General features: G+C 35.0%; 1 protein-coding gene across 3 annotated transcripts in view; it reads right to left on the reverse strand.

Moving 5' to 3' along the window:
• The window catches only part of LOC121373869 (sodium bicarbonate transporter-like protein 11), a 63,241-nt gene that overhangs the window by 16,695 nt on the left and 27,969 nt on the right, over positions 1-18,577 (reverse strand). For all 3 annotated transcript variants that reach the window (XM_041500648.1, XM_041500651.1, XM_041500649.1), the window contains exons 2-11: positions 14,692-15,011; positions 13,145-13,182; positions 12,304-12,508; positions 11,629-11,716; positions 9,544-9,667; positions 8,055-8,249; positions 6,685-6,889; positions 4,869-4,982; positions 3,898-4,030; positions 3,057-3,130 (exon numbers count right to left, since the gene is read on the reverse strand). In XM_041500648.1, coding sequence (XP_041356582.1) covers positions 3,057-3,130; positions 3,898-4,030; positions 4,869-4,982; positions 6,685-6,889; positions 8,055-8,249; positions 9,544-9,667; positions 11,629-11,716; positions 12,304-12,508; positions 13,145-13,182; positions 14,692-15,011 — 1,496 coding nt within the window. The remainder of the gene's footprint in view (positions 1-3,056; positions 3,131-3,897; positions 4,031-4,868; positions 4,983-6,684; positions 6,890-8,054; positions 8,250-9,543; positions 9,668-11,628; positions 11,717-12,303; positions 12,509-13,144; positions 13,183-14,691; positions 15,012-18,577) is intronic.

Consider the following 18,577-nt stretch of genomic DNA (forward strand, 5'->3'; position numbering starts at 1 on the left):
GTTTTATTGAACAATCTTTAGATATCTTTAACTTTAAATCTTCAATAAAAAAATTGGATAAAAACTTTTTATAATAACTCTGTTCAGAATATTACAAAATGGATTTTATCACAGAGTTTTAATCTAGAAAGAGGATGTAGACAAGGTGATCTGCTATCCCCTTATATCTTCATAATATGCTCCGAAATATTACAATACTAATTAGAAACTCTAAAGACGTTAAAGGTATCGATATAGATGGGGAAAGTTATATTATATCTCAATATGCAGATGATAGAACCTTTATTTTAGATGGATCACCTGAATCCCTGAACAGTACATTAAAAATATTAGATATATATGCAGACGTTTCTGGCTTGAAAATAAACTATTCTAAGTCTCAAATTATATGGACAGGAAGTAAAAAAAATTCAACGGAGGTTTTCCATCCAGCAAAGTGGAAGCTACAATGGGGAGAAGAACACTTCACTTTATTAGGTGTAAAATTTTCGCTTAACTTATATGAAAAACACGATAAAACAGTGGTTAACGAGAAAACTTAAAGTTATGGGCAGAATTGTTGTTGTAAAAACTCTCATTATTTCCAAAATAACACATTTATTAATTTCATTACCAAATCCATCACTAAAATTGTTAAAAGAAATAAACAAAATCATTTATAATTTTATATGTATTAAATAGCTGGCTAATACTTCAACAAAAACATGGCTTTAATAATGATGATTTGTTAAGTTCTAATATTTTATATAATAATAACATATTAATAGACAAAAAAAAGTATATTTTATAAACACTATATTGAAAAAGGTATATTATTTATCAAGGCTCAACCTGGATCAAAAATACCTGTAGCCAAAGTACCCCATACACCCACCCCCACTTCTAAGGCCTATGGCATTCAAACAACAAACATACAGAAATATGGGGGTGGGTGGATTGTTTATTGAGGGTAGATGTTTTTTCTTTCTTCCTTTTTTCCCAAATAAAAATTTGAGAGCTTTTTTTATATAGAGCTCCTTATTTCTTTAAATAGCAATCTTTAAGTTAATTTGAATTGTTTTTCTTTTTTTTTCTTTTTTTTTTAAGTGACCCATCAATTCCCCACCCCAATTTCATAATTTGTGCCATGTTGTTGCTGTTGATTTCAGCGTTGTGTTGTGCTTGCAAAATACCTCGGCTAAGAATGCCGACTTCACAGTATACTCCATTTATTTATATATATAAAAAAATAATAAAAATAATTTAAAAAAACGTTAATAAAATTAAAATTTACGGTCTTTTTAAAATCCATATATTCGCACCGAGAGCTGTCCTCAGTTCAGCCAACTATGGCAGTGTGTGATTGGTGTTCGCCATGTCCATTTGGTTTAACGTGAAGCACACAAACCAGTCTAGCGAACGTTTTGTTTTCGCTCGGTCTGGCTGAACTTGGCCCTTGAGATAGCCTACATGTCTTTCGGTCCTGAACTGGCATGTGTATTAAAATTGACACGCTTTGTCGGGCTGTTTTTTATTACTTTGGTTCAAAGATTTTACAAAGTAAAAATAACAAGTTACAGATCTTCCAGACATTGCTGTCATACATGTTGAATGCATGCCGTTAAAATTAATAACCATGATTATTAAAATAAGCAAACATTATAAGGCCTACGCTGAATTCTGCATGACACCATTTGTTTTGTTACCGGTCGCGAGATCGCTATTACTCTAACTGAATATTTGGTATTATTATTATGTTTGAGGTGTCGGATAGATTATGTAACCGTTTGTTCACATCAGAAGACAGAAAATGGCTTAGCCAAAATTTTAGCCACTTGCAAATTTTATTAGCCATTTTTTGTAAAAATTAGCCAATGGCTAATTTGGCTACTGACAGCACGAGCCCAGATTTATACAAGATTTATTAGATGACGAAGGACGATACATGAACTTTGATACCTTCAAAGCAAAATATAACATAAGGTCAATTTTTTTAGAATATACCTTGTTATTAACGGCTGTCAAATCATTTATGCGTGATATAATAAATACAAATAACCAAACATTCAATTTAGGCAAAAATCCAATATTTCCATCGAAAATTAAATTCTTTCTAAAAGACCAATTGGGAAGTAAAATCTTTTACAAACTACAAAATAAATCATCACATCACAAATGAAATATTCAGCGGAAGGGTGTGATTTTACCTCTTCGTTATGGGCGAAATATTATAGTTTACCATTAGGCTCTTTAAAAGACCCAACGCTGTTGTGGTTTCAATACCAGATTTTACATAGAATTATACCAACAAATACCTTTTTACATAAAATAAAACTGATTGATTCTAGTATGTGTAACTTTTGTTCACATGAACCAGAAACACTGCAGCATCTATTTTATGACTGTCCTAAAGTCGTTGAACTCTGGAGTATTATAGAAAAATGGTATTACAAAAAGGTGATTATACCCAGTTGAATAGGAACACAGTTTTATTTGGAATTATAAATAGTAAAAATATATTTGTTAATTGTTAACGTAAAATATTACATATACAAATCAAAATTACAAAAGAGCACACTAAATGAAACTGGTATCAACAATTTTATTAAAGATAAGTTACAAATAGAAAAATACATATATTATAAAAACTTTTTACATACAGAATTCTACGACAATTGAGGACCATGGTTAAAAGTTCTAGAAGGCCACATCTGAGACACTTAATACTTTTGTTATGTGTATAATTTTAAGTATGACACCAGTTTGGAAGTATATCAATAACTTCATTTTAAGTTTTCTCTTTTCAATCATCTTTTTATTTCCACTTTTGTTACTGCTCCTTTTTTATATATTAGTATATTGTTTGCTATGTACTTTGTAAGGTAGTGAAATCAGGGCCCCAACCCTGACACTATCATAACATATTTCTGGGGCAATAAACTATTTAAAAAAGAAAATTAAAAAAAGAAAGAAATTAACTTCTAATAAATCAAATTCACCCTGAAAACAACTGTCAGTTGCTGTATGTAACTATTATTAACATTTGGTGCCTGCAGCATTAAATGATTTTAACTTACTTTCAACAGTATTTTTGAATGCATCTTGAGCAAAGGCAATGGAGATAAATAAAGCAAATATTTCTTCAGATGACCTGTAACATGAAACAAAACAAGAATAGTAGTACGAGTAAAGTTGTCGAGCAGTCTGTTTTAATGAAATAAAGCTGTTAAATTTTTAAATGACAGGAATTTTAATAAAACATTAAATTTGAGGAATTAATCAAATATGAAAGGAAAACACTTCTTTTTCTGGTAGTCTTTAATTATTAAAACAGAAAATAAACACATCTTCGTATTGGATCTCTAGCACACACTGAAAGAATTGGGCATCATTTGTGAAATCTATTTCATATGAACTTGGTCTGAGGTCATAGCTTTAGATCTCACTAACTTGGGCACAACAGGCTTTTTGTCTGTTCCCAGCACACCAAGGTCTTTTTAGTGCAGTAATGTTAATAATAGCAGATAAAGAGTTGTACATATTCAGAAATGTATTTCAAGTTATTTTAATTTAATAACTTAACATTCCATTGATTTTGAGGTGAAATGTTTTGAGGTTAGCATGTTTGTACTTAATTTGGGCTTACTTATTTTGTGCATACTTATTGTGTGCATACTTATTGTGTGCATACTTATTTTGCACATTCTTATTTTGTGCATACTTATTTTGCACATACTTATTTTAGGCATACTTATTTTGCACATACTTATTTTGGGCTTGCTTATTTTATGCATACTTATTTTGGGCATACTTATTTTAGGCACACCCTTTATTGCCTCAGGTTTGTTGCAATTTCAAGCCCTGTAAATGATGTCCTATGTCTAGCCATATTACCTTGAGAAGCATAATTAGAATTACCTTGTTGAAAACTGCATAAGAATGCTGAGATCAAATACTGAATACAAAATTAGGAAGAAGGAGTTCCAGAGTCCAACACAGCAGAACATAGACTGGAAATTCAGATCAAAGTCTTCAGAAAGGCTGTAAATAACTGAAATATGATAAATGATATAGTACAGTCAAACTTCAATAACTCAAACTTCAATCTCTCAAACTGAAGTGACGGTACCGGCCGAGTTGCAGTACAACTAGTAATAACAGACTTCAAAAGCTCAAACTTCGAAAACTCGATCCCTAAAACTAAATTTTTGGTCCCACCATATATTATTTAATAGATAGATAGATAGGAAATGTTTTATTTAACGACACACTCAACATATTTTATTTAGTTATATGGTGTCGGTCATATGGTTAAGGACCACACAGATATTGAGGGATGAAACCTGCTGTGGCCACTTCATGGGCTACTCTTTTCGATTAGCAGCAAGGGATCTTTTATATGCACCATGCCATAGACAGGATAGCACATACCATGGCCTTTGAGTGATAAATAGCCCAATGGGCCCACCGACGGGGATCAATCCCAAACCGACCGCGCATCGAGTGAGCGCTTTACCACTGAGCTACGTCCCGCCCCACTCAGCTAGCTTATTGGATCCACTGTGGTGGTTTGATCCTGCAATGCAAGCACCTCAATTGAGCACTCAACCAACTGAGCTAAATCCCGCCCCCTTTCAAAAATGTTCTGGATAAAACTGTAGGTGCTGACAGGAACTCAAAAATTATCAATGTAATAGTATTCAATGTCAAACATAGGGTTATTGCTGTAATAGAGCGGTAATCTTTGCCTACCAGGAGATAGTCAAAAATTCTCTGTTTTCGTTAGTTATCTTTGACCGAGAAAGTGATTATAACCATCCAAAAGGCAGAGTACTCGGGCTATGAATACGTGAAAGGAAACACCCTGACCAGTGGGTAGGCCTACTTACTTTTTGTGTACAGTGCAAGAGGTGCAGTGGTGAGTAACACTATCTGAGGGGTTCCACCAAAAAAGGCAAACATCAGACCGCCAAATGTTTGTGTATACAGAACCTTTTCAACAGCTGAAAAATACAAGAGAATCTTTACAAGAGCTGAAAAAATACAACAGCTTTTCAACAGCTAAAAACTTAAACATCCATTTCAACAGCTGAAATATACAATAGAACCTTTTCTCCCAGCCCTAGCCATGCAAGACAGGCGTATTCCATGACATCAGCCCATGCAGAATAAATCAGTCTTGCATGACCATGTGACTTCCGTTGTTTGAGCTGACATCATGTAAACGGCAAAATAACACAAGAAATGTTTTTTATATTTTATAAAAACAAAGAAACCTGCTGTCATAATGAAATGATACTATCATTTTCGGTTTATACTTTTAGTATAAACCAATTTTGGGTACGATCTTTTCAATGGTTATGATTATTTTATTGTAAGATAAAATAAAAACAAAGTAGGTTTTTTACGTTTTCCCAAAATGCTTGTTTTTCATCTACTGGATGGGAAAAAAATAATCCTCCATTATGTATCCATGGGGGACAGGACTATTCCACCCTCGGGTACATAATATGATGTCAAGGACTCGGCAAGCCTCGTCCCTGACAACAAATTATATACCCTTGGGTGGAATAGCCCTGTCCTATATGGACACATATGAAGGATTCTTTTAGTCAACAGCTGAATAATACAACAGAACCTTTTTACAGGTGAAAAATATAATCAATCAAATTATACATATTAACCGGCCTCATTGATGTCGTAGTTAAGCCATCGTACATAAGGCTGGTAGGTACTGGCTTCGCAGCCTGGTACCGGCTCCCACCCAGAGTGAGTTTTAACTGTGTTTAATTTCTTTTAATTATTAATCATCAACTATTAGATGTCAAACATTTGGTAATTCTGACATATAGTTTTAGAGAGGAAACCTGCTGCATTTTTTCATTAGTAGAAAGGGAGCTTTTATATGCAACAGCCTTTGATATACTAGTCGTGGTGCACTGGCTTGGAATGAGAAATAGCCCAATGGGTCCACCGACGGGGATCGATCCTAAACCGATAATGCATCTGCCAAGTGCTTTAACATTGGGCTATGCACCGTCCCGTAACTGTGTTTCAGCAGCTCACTAAGATGTAAGGACATTACACTGACTCCTCGCTCACTAACCATCAACAGCCATATTCTAGACAGACATTCCTCACTTAGCCGAGGCCCATATCCAGGACAACATGCTTGTACTGTCACCAGACAAGTGAACATCAATTGAAATTAAAATAAAATAAAATGGAATAAAATAAAAGAATGAATACTTAAAAGAAAAACACTTTATGGGATCCTTTTCTCTTTGAACATTTTTTTTAAAGTCAGAAGTAGACATTTTTACAAGATACTGTGCAGTTATAAAAATTTTACCTGTTTTTATTTTTGAATTAGTAAAAAATAAAGGATGCTTAAGAGCTGTCGTTTACCAAATCACAAATAAGATGTACAGCTGAATTTGGAGAATGCATTTCATTATTAATTTGCCAAAAAGCTACTTTGAAAATCCTATGTCGTTTGTAGATCTACTTTTTTTTCTTTTGTTGTTTGGCTAATTAAAACTCTAATTTGGCTACAGAATGACCACGTTTGCTAAATTGCTAATGATGTTGGCGGTCCATCTTAAACCCTGTAAGGTTAATTGAAGCTGTTAAAGACTGCTTATTTGTAAATCATATACTAGATAACAATCAATATTAAGAAAAGAACCCGAAAGGTCAACTCACTCAGTATGCCATTAGTATTGAAAGCATTGAGCACTCCAAATGCAATAGATGGCAGAATACATGCAAAGTAAAGAAACAATGTGGTCGATGCCACCTTCTGGATACTCTTTTTGTCGGCAATCCCGTCCATGAAGTCAGACTTGTAGTTGGGAAGGCGTCTCCGGAGGTCGCCACGTAGTCCTTTAAAGACACCACAAGTGACTTCCTGAAAACACAACAGATCAGGTCAGCCTGGAAAATAGATAACATTGCCCACTATTTCGGCATGCACATGTGCACATACAAACACACTCACATGTGCGCACACAAACACACTCACACATGCGCACACAAACACACTCACACACAAACACACTCACACATGCGCACACAAACACACACACACACACACACTCACACACATAAGCACCAAAACATTACCGACTTACAATGTATTCCACTGTAAACGAATGGGGCTAAAAACATTTTTTTTTGTCCTAGAATTGCATTAAAACTGAAAATATGGCATAACAAAAATTCTAGTTCCATGGTTCCATGCCAAAGCAACTGTATGAATTACATTTGTTTTGGTGAACTTTAATATCAAAAACAAATACTTCATTAAAAAATTCACGTGTTTGTAAGTCCAGTGAAACTCCTCTAAACCGGGTCCAAGTAAAAAGTCCTGTTTTACGAGGTATCTGGTTTAGAGAGGCTCTCTTGTGTACATATATTTAAAAAGGGACCATGAAAAATGTCCTGTTTTGAGGGAATTCCGGTTTACAGAGGGTCCAGTTTTGAGAGGATTCACTTTATTTAGAGAAGGCTAAGACAACTTTTAAACAAATCTTTATCATGGTGAATACTCAAGAAGGAATGGTAAGAAATGTTTCTTTACGAAAATACACCAGCATATCTTAAATTTAGGCTGTTACATGCATGTATGTTTAACATTATAGTCGGCTGCAACACTTGCTTTTGGAAGTACAAGGTGAAACCTGTTGCCTTTAAAAGGCTATTTGTACTAATTAGCAGTATGGGCTCTTTTACATGCTCTTTCCCACAGACCATATAGCACATACCATAGGCTTTGACATACCAATTGTGGAGCACTTCCTTAAAAGGGAAAACCCTAACAAGTCCACCATGAGTGATCAGTCTTAAGACCCATCATACCTCAGGCAAATAGGACCAAGGTACTGCCTGCCATTTTATAATAGAAAAAAATTGAAAATGATTTGCAAAGAATATTAATATATCAGAATGGTACACTTTTTATCATATTTTTTTTATAAACTGGCATTTTGAAGCAGTCTAATTAGATTCTAAACTTAAACATAGTAACTGCAATATTTAGCATGTTTAAAGTCTGGCAACAAACCAACACATACATTTGATGGATTCTTTTCTTCAGTCAGTGGGAAATCGGAATTCCGCTGCCGCTTTGACAGAATAAACATCTGTTTCTCCACTTCTTTCAGAAATTCCTCTTCGTTGCGAGCATCCAAAAGTGCTTGTCGGAAATCTAGATCGGACAACATCGTTGCAAATGTTCGGCCAGTCTCAAGTTCATTCTTTGTTCCTTTCTGTGCCAAGAAGCATTATATTTTTGTTATATAAATTAAATAGTACACGAGTCCACGTACTTCAAAGGGTAATAATTGATTGTTCTAATCAAATATGATAGAAAATATTACTTATATTTCTAATAAATACAGTAAAATCCTTGCAATATCAAAATAACAACATTAACATAATGTTTTTCCTTATAATAACAAAGGAACCACATTTACAAAGAATAAATGAAGGCAGGAGGCAGTAGTTTGAACATAAACTTGACATTCCTGTAGAATAATTATTTCATTTGTTTTCAGTCTACAAATCCAACTGATACTAGTAAACCAACATAACACCTAGTACATTTATAAAATCTTCAAGTACTGTGCTTACATATTAATATCAGGACTGGTATCAGAATTTTAGATTAGTTACTATTAAATAACATAATCAGTTTTGTTACAAAGCACATTGATTAAGTCATAACTGCTTATTAGATGCCAAACGTGATAATTCTGACACAATTAAATAACAAAAAACTTAACTTAATCTTTCTTTTTTTCCAGTCTCAGTCCTGTTGGCATATTAGGCCAAAAAAAAAAATAGGTGTGTTTCCGATTGCATCCCCCCAAAAATTAGGGTAGGTAGGTAGGTTTTTTTTTTTTTTTTTTAAATTGAATACTATCATAATAATAATAATAATAATAATAATAATAATAATAATAATAATTATTATTATTATTATTATTTATCATCATTATCATTATTGTTATTGTTGTTGTAGTATTGGTATGCACTGTTTGTGTATTTCCTTAAATTAATGGGACATTTGTATTAATTTCGTTGTTCTTAATTTAAATACTTTATGCAAACATTTGAGATGCATTAATAATAAGACCTGTTGATTTAAGTGAAGACGAGAATTAAGCTGAATTGATATGATTATATTTTATCGAAATAATCTGTACCAAGGCTATGTTCGTACATTCGGTTACTTCCGTGACCGACCAAGCTGTTCAGTGGTAGCTAATCAGGGGAAGGAACTCTATTACAAAAGCTTTTCCATAATTTCTGTATAATAGTATGTAAACAATGTGCAAGGAAGGAAATACTCTTGTTTGGTGATGTTGTCCTCTTTTATTTTTACTTCTATTTTTTTATTTATTATTATTATTTTTTTTTTCAGTTTAAGAGAAAAAAAAATTAGGGTCGGGGGGGGTAAAACTAGGGACGGTCGGTCGATAGGAAACACACCTATTTTTTTTGTTTGGCCTTACCACTAAAATATGATGAAACAGAAAAACAAGAATATGGTCATCCTACCTCTTTCGTTGGTGTGAGGATGACAACAATAAAATAAACTTCTTGACAGGTCTGACCCAAATTCGCTGGTGTCCTCATACGTGCAAGTCCAACATAGCGGGTCTGAATGGATGGAATACTGGATCTGAAATAATGACAAAAGGAATCAGAGGGTCAAAATTGGCTGAAATTAATGCCAGACTTTCGGTCCAGGAAGCTCCAAATTCTGCTGGCCCGAATCAAAACCTGCTAGACAAACAAACTAACATGCAAATATCAACATATTTAACAGTCTATCCAACAGAATGATGGCGAGTCAAAACAAATCTCCCAGCCTGTGGTGACAATGTCTGCTTAAAAACCCATTTGGGATGGCAGTATTTCAACCACTGGTAATAACAAGGATTCTGAGAGTACTACTAAAGCAATACATCTCCCCTACCCACAGGCACTTGACACAGATTAGTAGGCCTATATCATTTATATAGTGGCGATAGACATTTTTGGTATATGTAAATACATATTAAGTGGCAATAAATCTGTCATGTATGAAGAGAGTATGAGCAAAATATTGGGGAAATATATCAAGTTTACTGATATACAACTACATTGTAATTTAGAATTTTATTCATGTATACTAATCTGTGTTAAGTGCATGTGCCCCTACCAGGCCTAATAAATGTTCATATCTCCAAAGTTCAAGGACCAGAGAAAAAATCACTCTGAAAGTCAAACTTGATCTGTAACGGTACATGATAAACTATGCACAAAATTTCAGCTTTTGTTTTTGTCGGTGGGACAGACTGACAGACAGTAGGATGGAGGAAAAACGCAGAATCCCTTCTGGATGGATCCGTAGGGGACTAATAAATGGAAGTGAAACTGACATTGTAAGTGGAGGTGGAGGTGGACGAGGTGATGATAGTGTTGGTGGTGGTAACAGTAGTAATAGTAGAAGTAAAAGTATTGTTTATATCTAGTAATATATTTATTTTTCATTCAGTGTAGAATTTGTGCACGTGTTTGTAGTTGAATTTCTGCATTTTGTGATTTCATAGATGTTTCACTACATCAGAAAAGCAAATTTGCTTAGCAGGAGAGAAAAGAAATATTGCTAATTGTAAGTACACCTCAGCACACTACAGCTGATTGGTGTGTAATTTATGATTATTTCGACACTTGGCTGAGTGACAGAGAGGAAACCTGCTAACATACTCACACCAATAAAACAGCAAGGTTTCTGTTATTTGTATTTTCCAATAGGCAAGACAGTACGTACCACAACCTTTTGTGTAGGAGTCACATTAACAACAGACATAAATGTCAGCTGTGATATGTCACAGTTATGACATATATCTTTTTGTCCTCAGCCTGTTTAATTAATTTTTAATTAAATAAACAATAAATGTAATGGTTGTTCACTGTGAAGTCAAGGAGTGCTGGTTGGAAGAGAAAAAACTCAACCCATGTCCATCAATCGTGTGACTGACTGTGTTTTAGGCGAATGCTCTACCACTGGGATTCATCCCACTCTTCAAATTTGTTGAGCAAACAATTTTCATTACTCATTACAATCAAAGCACTTATGTATAATGATGCTTTTATGTGGACTGTTTTCAGAAGATGAGAGTAAGCCATGTATAAAAATATGTCACAATCTTAAGTTATTTTAAGAGGCTGTTCAGAATTATCAACATTTACATAAGCCAACATACTATATTCCTTTTTGACAGTCCCTCCTAAAAGCATACATCAAAAACGTTGATTATTAAAGGAATATTTCATCAATACTTTCTGTCTCTTTTGAAAGCATACATCAACCACTGCACTTGTCCACGACAATCAGCAATGCCATGTGGATTGACGTGGAGTTTTCAGTTCTCCACAGCACTTTTTTTTGCTGTGGACTATTCTTTTTCTTTTTTTCCCATGGCAAGTTTTTTGGCCATAGATATTTTCTTAATGGTATGGGTTGTACACTGACATTAACTCCCTGGCCCCTAGCATAAATTGTTGATAATTGTGGATAGCCTCTTAGGAATATTCTCGCATGAACTGTTCCACCCAACAAGCCTGGACCAGCCTGATATTGGCAGCTATACTCACAGAGCACACACAAAGTTCTGGTCATAAACAAAGCCCCCTCCTTCGGGATCAATGCTGGAACACTGCAATGTGCGACTTAATTGGTGAACTGAAAAATCAAATGTGCGACTCAATTGGTGAACTGAAAAATCAAATAATATTTTGTCAGGGACAAACCATTTTTTATTAAGTTGTTACATGACATAAATCCAATTGTTCTTAGGGTTTGGGAACACATGTAAACATAATACTGTCAGAAATCAACAACGCTCTATAAATATGTATTGTTTTTTTTATCATTTAAAAAACATGGACTTGATGCTACTAAAAACGGTTTCAGCAATATGAAATATATATCTGAAAGACCAATTTCCACCAATTAGGCTCAAAATGGCCATCAAATACTTTTAAAAAGAATAAAATTTAATCAAAAACAATCTTTACCAAAAGGTACTGAAATAAACTCTTTCCAAGATAGCATCAGTACGTTTGCCGAACACTGATTTTGGTCAGAACAGTTACAGTCTGAAATCACTGTCACACCAACAGGTTTTTTTTAATGAGCAACAACCTGTTCATAGTCAACATCAGTGAGCCAACAGTGGCTACCTGGTACAAATGCTGGTGGAACCAATGATGGTACCACTGATGGTCCACCCTTGGGCATCATGCTATCTGGTTTATTGGGCAGCTCACCATAGTCATGTGTGAAAAGTGCTGCTTTGGCCTGGTCCAGGCAGGTCGGGTTATCCAAATGGCCGAGCATCTTTTCAATAATTTCCTCAATAATCTCATCCAAGTTGGTCTTTTCCATATGTAGCAACAATGCTGTTTTCTTGATGAACGACTGAACGTCCATAATGGCCCGAACTTCATTGCTGAAGTCTTTAAGAGGAAGTTTCTGAAATCGACAAGTCAACAATCTGTTTTATGGTCGTATATGCTTTGTCTGCAGGAATTTAAATAACAATGAAACTTTTTGCAGATTAATGAAAAGATGGGGATTACTGTCAGCTATAAAGTTTGTTTTGTTTTATGACTGACACCACCAGAACACATTGATTTATTAATGATCAACTGTTGGATGTCAAACATATGGTCTTCAAGGAATACCACTACATTCTTCCATTAGCAGCAAGGGATCTTTTATCTGCATTTTTCAACAGACAGGACAGCATATATCACTTCCTTTGATATACCAGTTGTGGGCCACTGGTTGGGACAACAACAAAAACATCTAATCAGACAATTCGACTACCGAGGGAATTGATTCAAGCCAATGACCCCCAAAACTTTGGTGAGAGCTCTGCAGACTGAGCTAGATCCCACCCCATTAAAGAACAAAAATAGTTTTGGGGCAGTATTAAAATTCAGAATTCTGGCAAAAGTCCACAGCTTTTTTATTGCTTTGTATAAGAAAATAGGATAGGGCTTCAAGATTATGATAGCCCCATTTGTGATATTCAATGCCATAACTACTATTGCCATGCCCGACGGCTAGTGAAATTTTTTATAATGGTGGCTAACACTAACATACCTCATGTCGTGAGTAGATCAACGTCAAACCATTTTCATCTGAAATAAATAATGCAAATTTAAATAGAGAATAACTAGTTAATGATGTCAGATATCTGCTTTATCCTGTGACGGTAAGAATGGGAAATTCCGTGAGGCTCTGTAGACCATACAAATTAAGGGGAAAAGCTATTATTTCTGTTATTTCAGACACATTGTATGATGACCTAGAGGTCAAATGAACAATTTTGTAATGTAGCTCTGCATGTGACATCACACGAGTGACTTTGCTTTATCCATCATCATATTCTGTCAATAGAAATGATGGTTGCAGGATAAAATATTTTATAATCACATTTTATTATACATACAAGGGCACATAATGATAGTTGTTGGGTAATTACATGCTTCTTTCATGGCTACTATTAGTCGGAGATCAAAGTGGGTCAAGAAACAAAATCGGTAACTTTTAATATTGGTGGTCAGGTATCGAGATTGGCACTAGAGTTAAAAGAATTGCACAATGGTCTAAAATTGTGGCCCCCCCATTCAGAATACTTTTTGTTTTTGTTTAACGACACCACTAGAGCACATTGATTTATTAATCATCGGCTATTGGATGTCAAACATTTGGTAATTTGGACATATGGTCTTAGAGAGGAAACCTGCTACATTTTTCCATTAGTAGCAAGGGGTCTTTTATATACACCATCTCAGACAGGATAGCACATACCACAGCCTTTGATATACCAGTCATGGTATACTGGCTGGAACGAAAAATAGCTCAATGGGCCCACCGACCCCAGACTGACCGTGCATCAAGAGAGTGCTTTACCACAGGGCTACGCCCCCCCCCCCCCCCCCCCCCCCCCCCCCCATTCAGAATGCATAAAAAGCATCAACCACAACCATGTTGTAGGTTTTGAACAGAGAAGATGGATAATTTTTTACAAACAGCAGAAAATCCGGAAACACTATACAGACAAATTCGGTAACTCTTTCATCTTTGGTTAGTTTTAATAATTCAATGTGACAATGTAAGCATTCAATATATTGACTTTGAAAATAGACAAAATACAATGTGTATATATGAGAACTTATAGCTGCAGGCATCATCATAAAAGTGATGGCTATGAGAGCAAAGACATTAAACTTATTGTAATAATGTCATATTTTCTGGTCACAATAGCCAATGGTTAACAGCCGGTCATCTGACAAATGAAAACAAAAATCTGTTTCATTCATAGTTACACATACTTGTACTTCAACATGGATCATTGAAGGATTAAATTAAATCATGGGCCCATATTTTCGATATTGTAAAAACCTTATGGGCAATCAGGCCATAGGATTTTAAATTATTACGATCATGGAAACCCATTGGAAACTGTTTATATTATTTTTGTTGAATAGTCGTAGTCGATATAATAATCATGGGGAATGAAATTTCGGTTCAATGATTTTACCAACACGCTAATAACACAGTACCGGAAATGATCGTTACCATGAAATCCAAAGGCCTTGGGCTATATTGAAGACAATATTGAAAATCTGTAGCCTGGTTCTTACCAATGAAAGAATCATCGAAGGTCAAGTTTTCTAGCGTGGATGTACTTGCTGTCTTCACCGACAATTTCTTTTTCGTTCCTCCATTCTTCCTACTGCTGCTTATACTTTCATTAAAGCTAGCGTGGCGATCTTTCGCAGGAGTACTATTAGAATGGGGCTCTGGCATCAGATGTATGCTGCCAGAGGTAGTAGCGGGGCTGATGCCGACATCGCTGACAAAGCCTGGATTCTCATCGCCGTCAATGTGGAATGTCACCTGTTGTAGCTGAACATTGATGTTCTCCTTGGGACTTTCTACTGTAACTTCAGAAGCAGCTTTTCTAAACAAAAGAACAAACAAATTATATTAGTAATTGGAAGTACCTGTAGATACAAGCATATACAGTTTAAAGTTTGTTTTGTTTACCAACACCACTAGAGCACATTGATTTATTAATCATCAGCTATTGGATGTTAATCATTTGGTACATTTGACATATACATGTAGTCTTAGAGAGGAAACACAGTATATTTTTCCATTAGTAGCATAGCACATACCACGGCCTTTGATATACCAGTTGTGGTGCACTGGCTGGAATGAGAAATAGCCCAATGGGCCCACAGACGAGGATCAATCCTTGACCGACTGCAAGCAAACACTTTACCACTAGGCTACACCCCACCAGTAAGCATATCCATAAAACAAGAGTATCAGCGAGACACATGATACGCCAGTCAGGAGTTTGATAAAGAAACACACACATTAATGTGTTACATGTACATATACATGTACATTGTATGATTGGATTTTATTTATGTACAAGTTTGTTTTGGTCCAACACTTGATGTTGCTGCACCAACTGGAGAAGGTGCTGTCTGAATAATAAAGTTTATTACAAAAAGGGAACAGTTCAGCATGGGTACCATGGTGTCTCATTTATATTAGCACAGAAACCATTTATGTATGTAAAGTTAACTTATGGGAAAGTAGACTGCTGTCTTGGCTTCTTACAAGGTTGAACACGACTTTCCAATGATATTAACAATTGAGACAAATTATGAGAAAAATAGTATGGTGACCTAGTAATAGCAGGTTTATCATCTAGAACCATGAAATGGGAGGTTGTGAAGAGCTAGTAATGGTACACAACACACTGCTATCCCAAGTTGTGCTTGCATGCAAGTTTTGAATGAATGAATGAATAAATGAATGTTTAACGACACCCCAGCACGAAAAATACATCAGCAATTGGGTGTCAAACTATGGTAAAGTGATGAGCAACATCAATATAAAAATTCAACAGTTAAATAAAAACGTGCAGTGTAAAGAACTGTGCAAAATTACAAATATCAGAGATATATAAAATTAAAATTTAGAATAAAGTCAGTATCACATAAAAACTGTAGTAAAAGTTCTGGATGGAACTGAAATGATTCCATCACATTTCACTGTACAAAATCTTTTCTAGTGTCTTTAAGATAAGCACACTCCACCAAAATGTGACATACCGTCAGAGTACACTAACAGTGCACACACTGAGGTGAAGGATCTTTCTTCAAGATAAATGAATGGGTCAAGTAAGTATGGCCGATGTCCCCTATCAACTTAGTCAAGGTGAGACAAAAAAACATTTCTTCCCCTAGATATGTTTTGATGTCATAATCAATGCTTCACTATAGCTAATAATTTTAGTGTGTGCAGTGGTTAATTAATAAATGTAAGACTAGTTTCGACGGTGGCACAGGGAACATTTTGTTTTCAAAATCTTGATTAGCAATATTTCTAGTCAATTGAAAATTGATTAGCAACTACTGTTTAATGTTTCAAAATTGTGTAGCGATCTCTGAAATTTGTGAAGCGAATCGCTAAGCGATACTGAACAAGATATTTCCTGTGGCAGTCATGTCAACAATTAACTTACATCATCAGCGATACATACATACATCACAACTACATGTATGACACAATGCTATCACTTGTTTTCAATAACAGTATCATTTGCAAATCTTCCATAAAATGATAAAGATCAATAATGGGTAATAAATAGAATACCCAACTCACTCTTCGGCAAAACCATTTATCTTGCACTCGCGAATCGATGTTGTCCTTCCCTCAACCAAAGGCTCGGGAAGGACAACATCAATTCACTCATGCAAGATAAATGGTATTGCCTCGTAGCTCATTAAGTATTCTCCAAGTAACGCACCTTCTGATACTCTCCATCTGAAGCCTAATGGAATTGTGAAAGAGCTTAAATATATTTTTCGTTACATTTACCACCATAGAAAAATTTATTTCGATTGAAATTAACAATGTAAAGAACATGTGCTTGAATATCTAACTAAATAAACATGTGGAGTGAGATAGGTCACATGACACGCAATTACCTCCTAGTAGCAGTTTATGACATTAATTTAAATGGTCTCCATAATAATCAGCTGATACTAACAGTATAGTTGCAGGATAAAAGTATATAATCCTAATACAAATCAAATGGATTTTCTAAATAGTGCAATCATGCCTTCAAATTGCACAAACGATTACAAGGGTGGATATTATACAAATGGATTAACATAACAGTTTCATTCCGGTAGACTAAAGGTGTTTAATATTTTACACCACACAAGTGTCGACATAACATGGGCATGCAGGTGGGTCATGACACTCTAATTAAAAAATTGGCCATGTTAATGTACACATGGATTCCAACCAATTGTCCTGTTACATGTACTATAACTACAGTGAAACTTGTCTAAACCGGATGATGTCGGGGACTTAATATTTATCCGCTTTTGACAGGATTTGTTGTGTTTAGTGGGTTGTGTTTTAGAATTTAGAAAAATTGGAACAATAAAAACTGGCAAATTTTGACAGGATTCCAGTTTGTTCAGGGTCCAGTTTAAATAGGTTTCAACATATAAATAATAAATACTTCCTCAATTATACAGACATTGATATTCTAAACAGAAAATATCTTTAATAAGTAATTTTACTCAATAAAAAAGGTTCTGTTAGTCGTAAATATGTACCATGCAATGGCAGCAGGACAGTCCCTTTTATGGTTATAGCTGTAGTGAGAGAGATGTTGGTGCTGTGGTTTCCACAAACAGTCATTATAGGGTGTATACTACCAAATCAAATCCCATAGACGACAATAGTAACATATGTGGCTAAAACTCCTACCTGCAGCGTATCAATCGACATAAACGCCACGGATATAAATACTACCACCCCTCACACTTGAAGTGAATCAGAAAAAAATGGGGGTCAAGCTGCTCGTTTCTGAGATAACGGGTAGCGTCTATGACTACCCTAGTTCCGCACAAAATTCTAGTACTTTTTCTTACAGGTACCCCATACATGTTTCAAGCACAAGGCTACTTGACACATTGGTACTAGATGAAATAAAATTGCATTATTTTTTTTACCCAGATGAAACTATTATTTTTTACAACCAACACACTCACATTTATAACCAATCACAGGACTTGTGGTGTTCACTTCTCTATCAAAAGTTGGGTGCACCTCGAACTTTGACCAAGCCGGAAGTTATTTGGTTTAGTACTACCTAAACAGTCATCAAAAGAAGCATTCTGAGAGTACTGCTAAAGCAATATTAAAGGCACAGACCCTAGTTTTAACCCATAAAAAATAGACACTAAGTTTAGTTAATTTACAAACCTGTAACTCATTTGGATAAAGTTACAAAAAAGAGTGAAAGAAGAGTCTGTAACGTTAAAACGGGAAATATCCCTGAAAATAGACTAGAACTCGAATCAATAAACTGCTCCTTCTCAGAGGCACATGCGTTTCTAAAAATACGAAAAATTCATTTTTGGGTATTATTTCTACGGAAATGGGTAATCTAAAGAATAAAATATGTGTAATGCTTGATTTCAGTGATCA

Source organism: Gigantopelta aegis, chromosome 6 (genome assembly GCF_016097555.1).
Source record: "Gigantopelta aegis isolate Gae_Host chromosome 6, Gae_host_genome, whole genome shotgun sequence".
Classification (NCBI taxonomy): domain Eukaryota; kingdom Metazoa; phylum Mollusca; class Gastropoda; order Neomphalida; family Peltospiridae; genus Gigantopelta; species Gigantopelta aegis.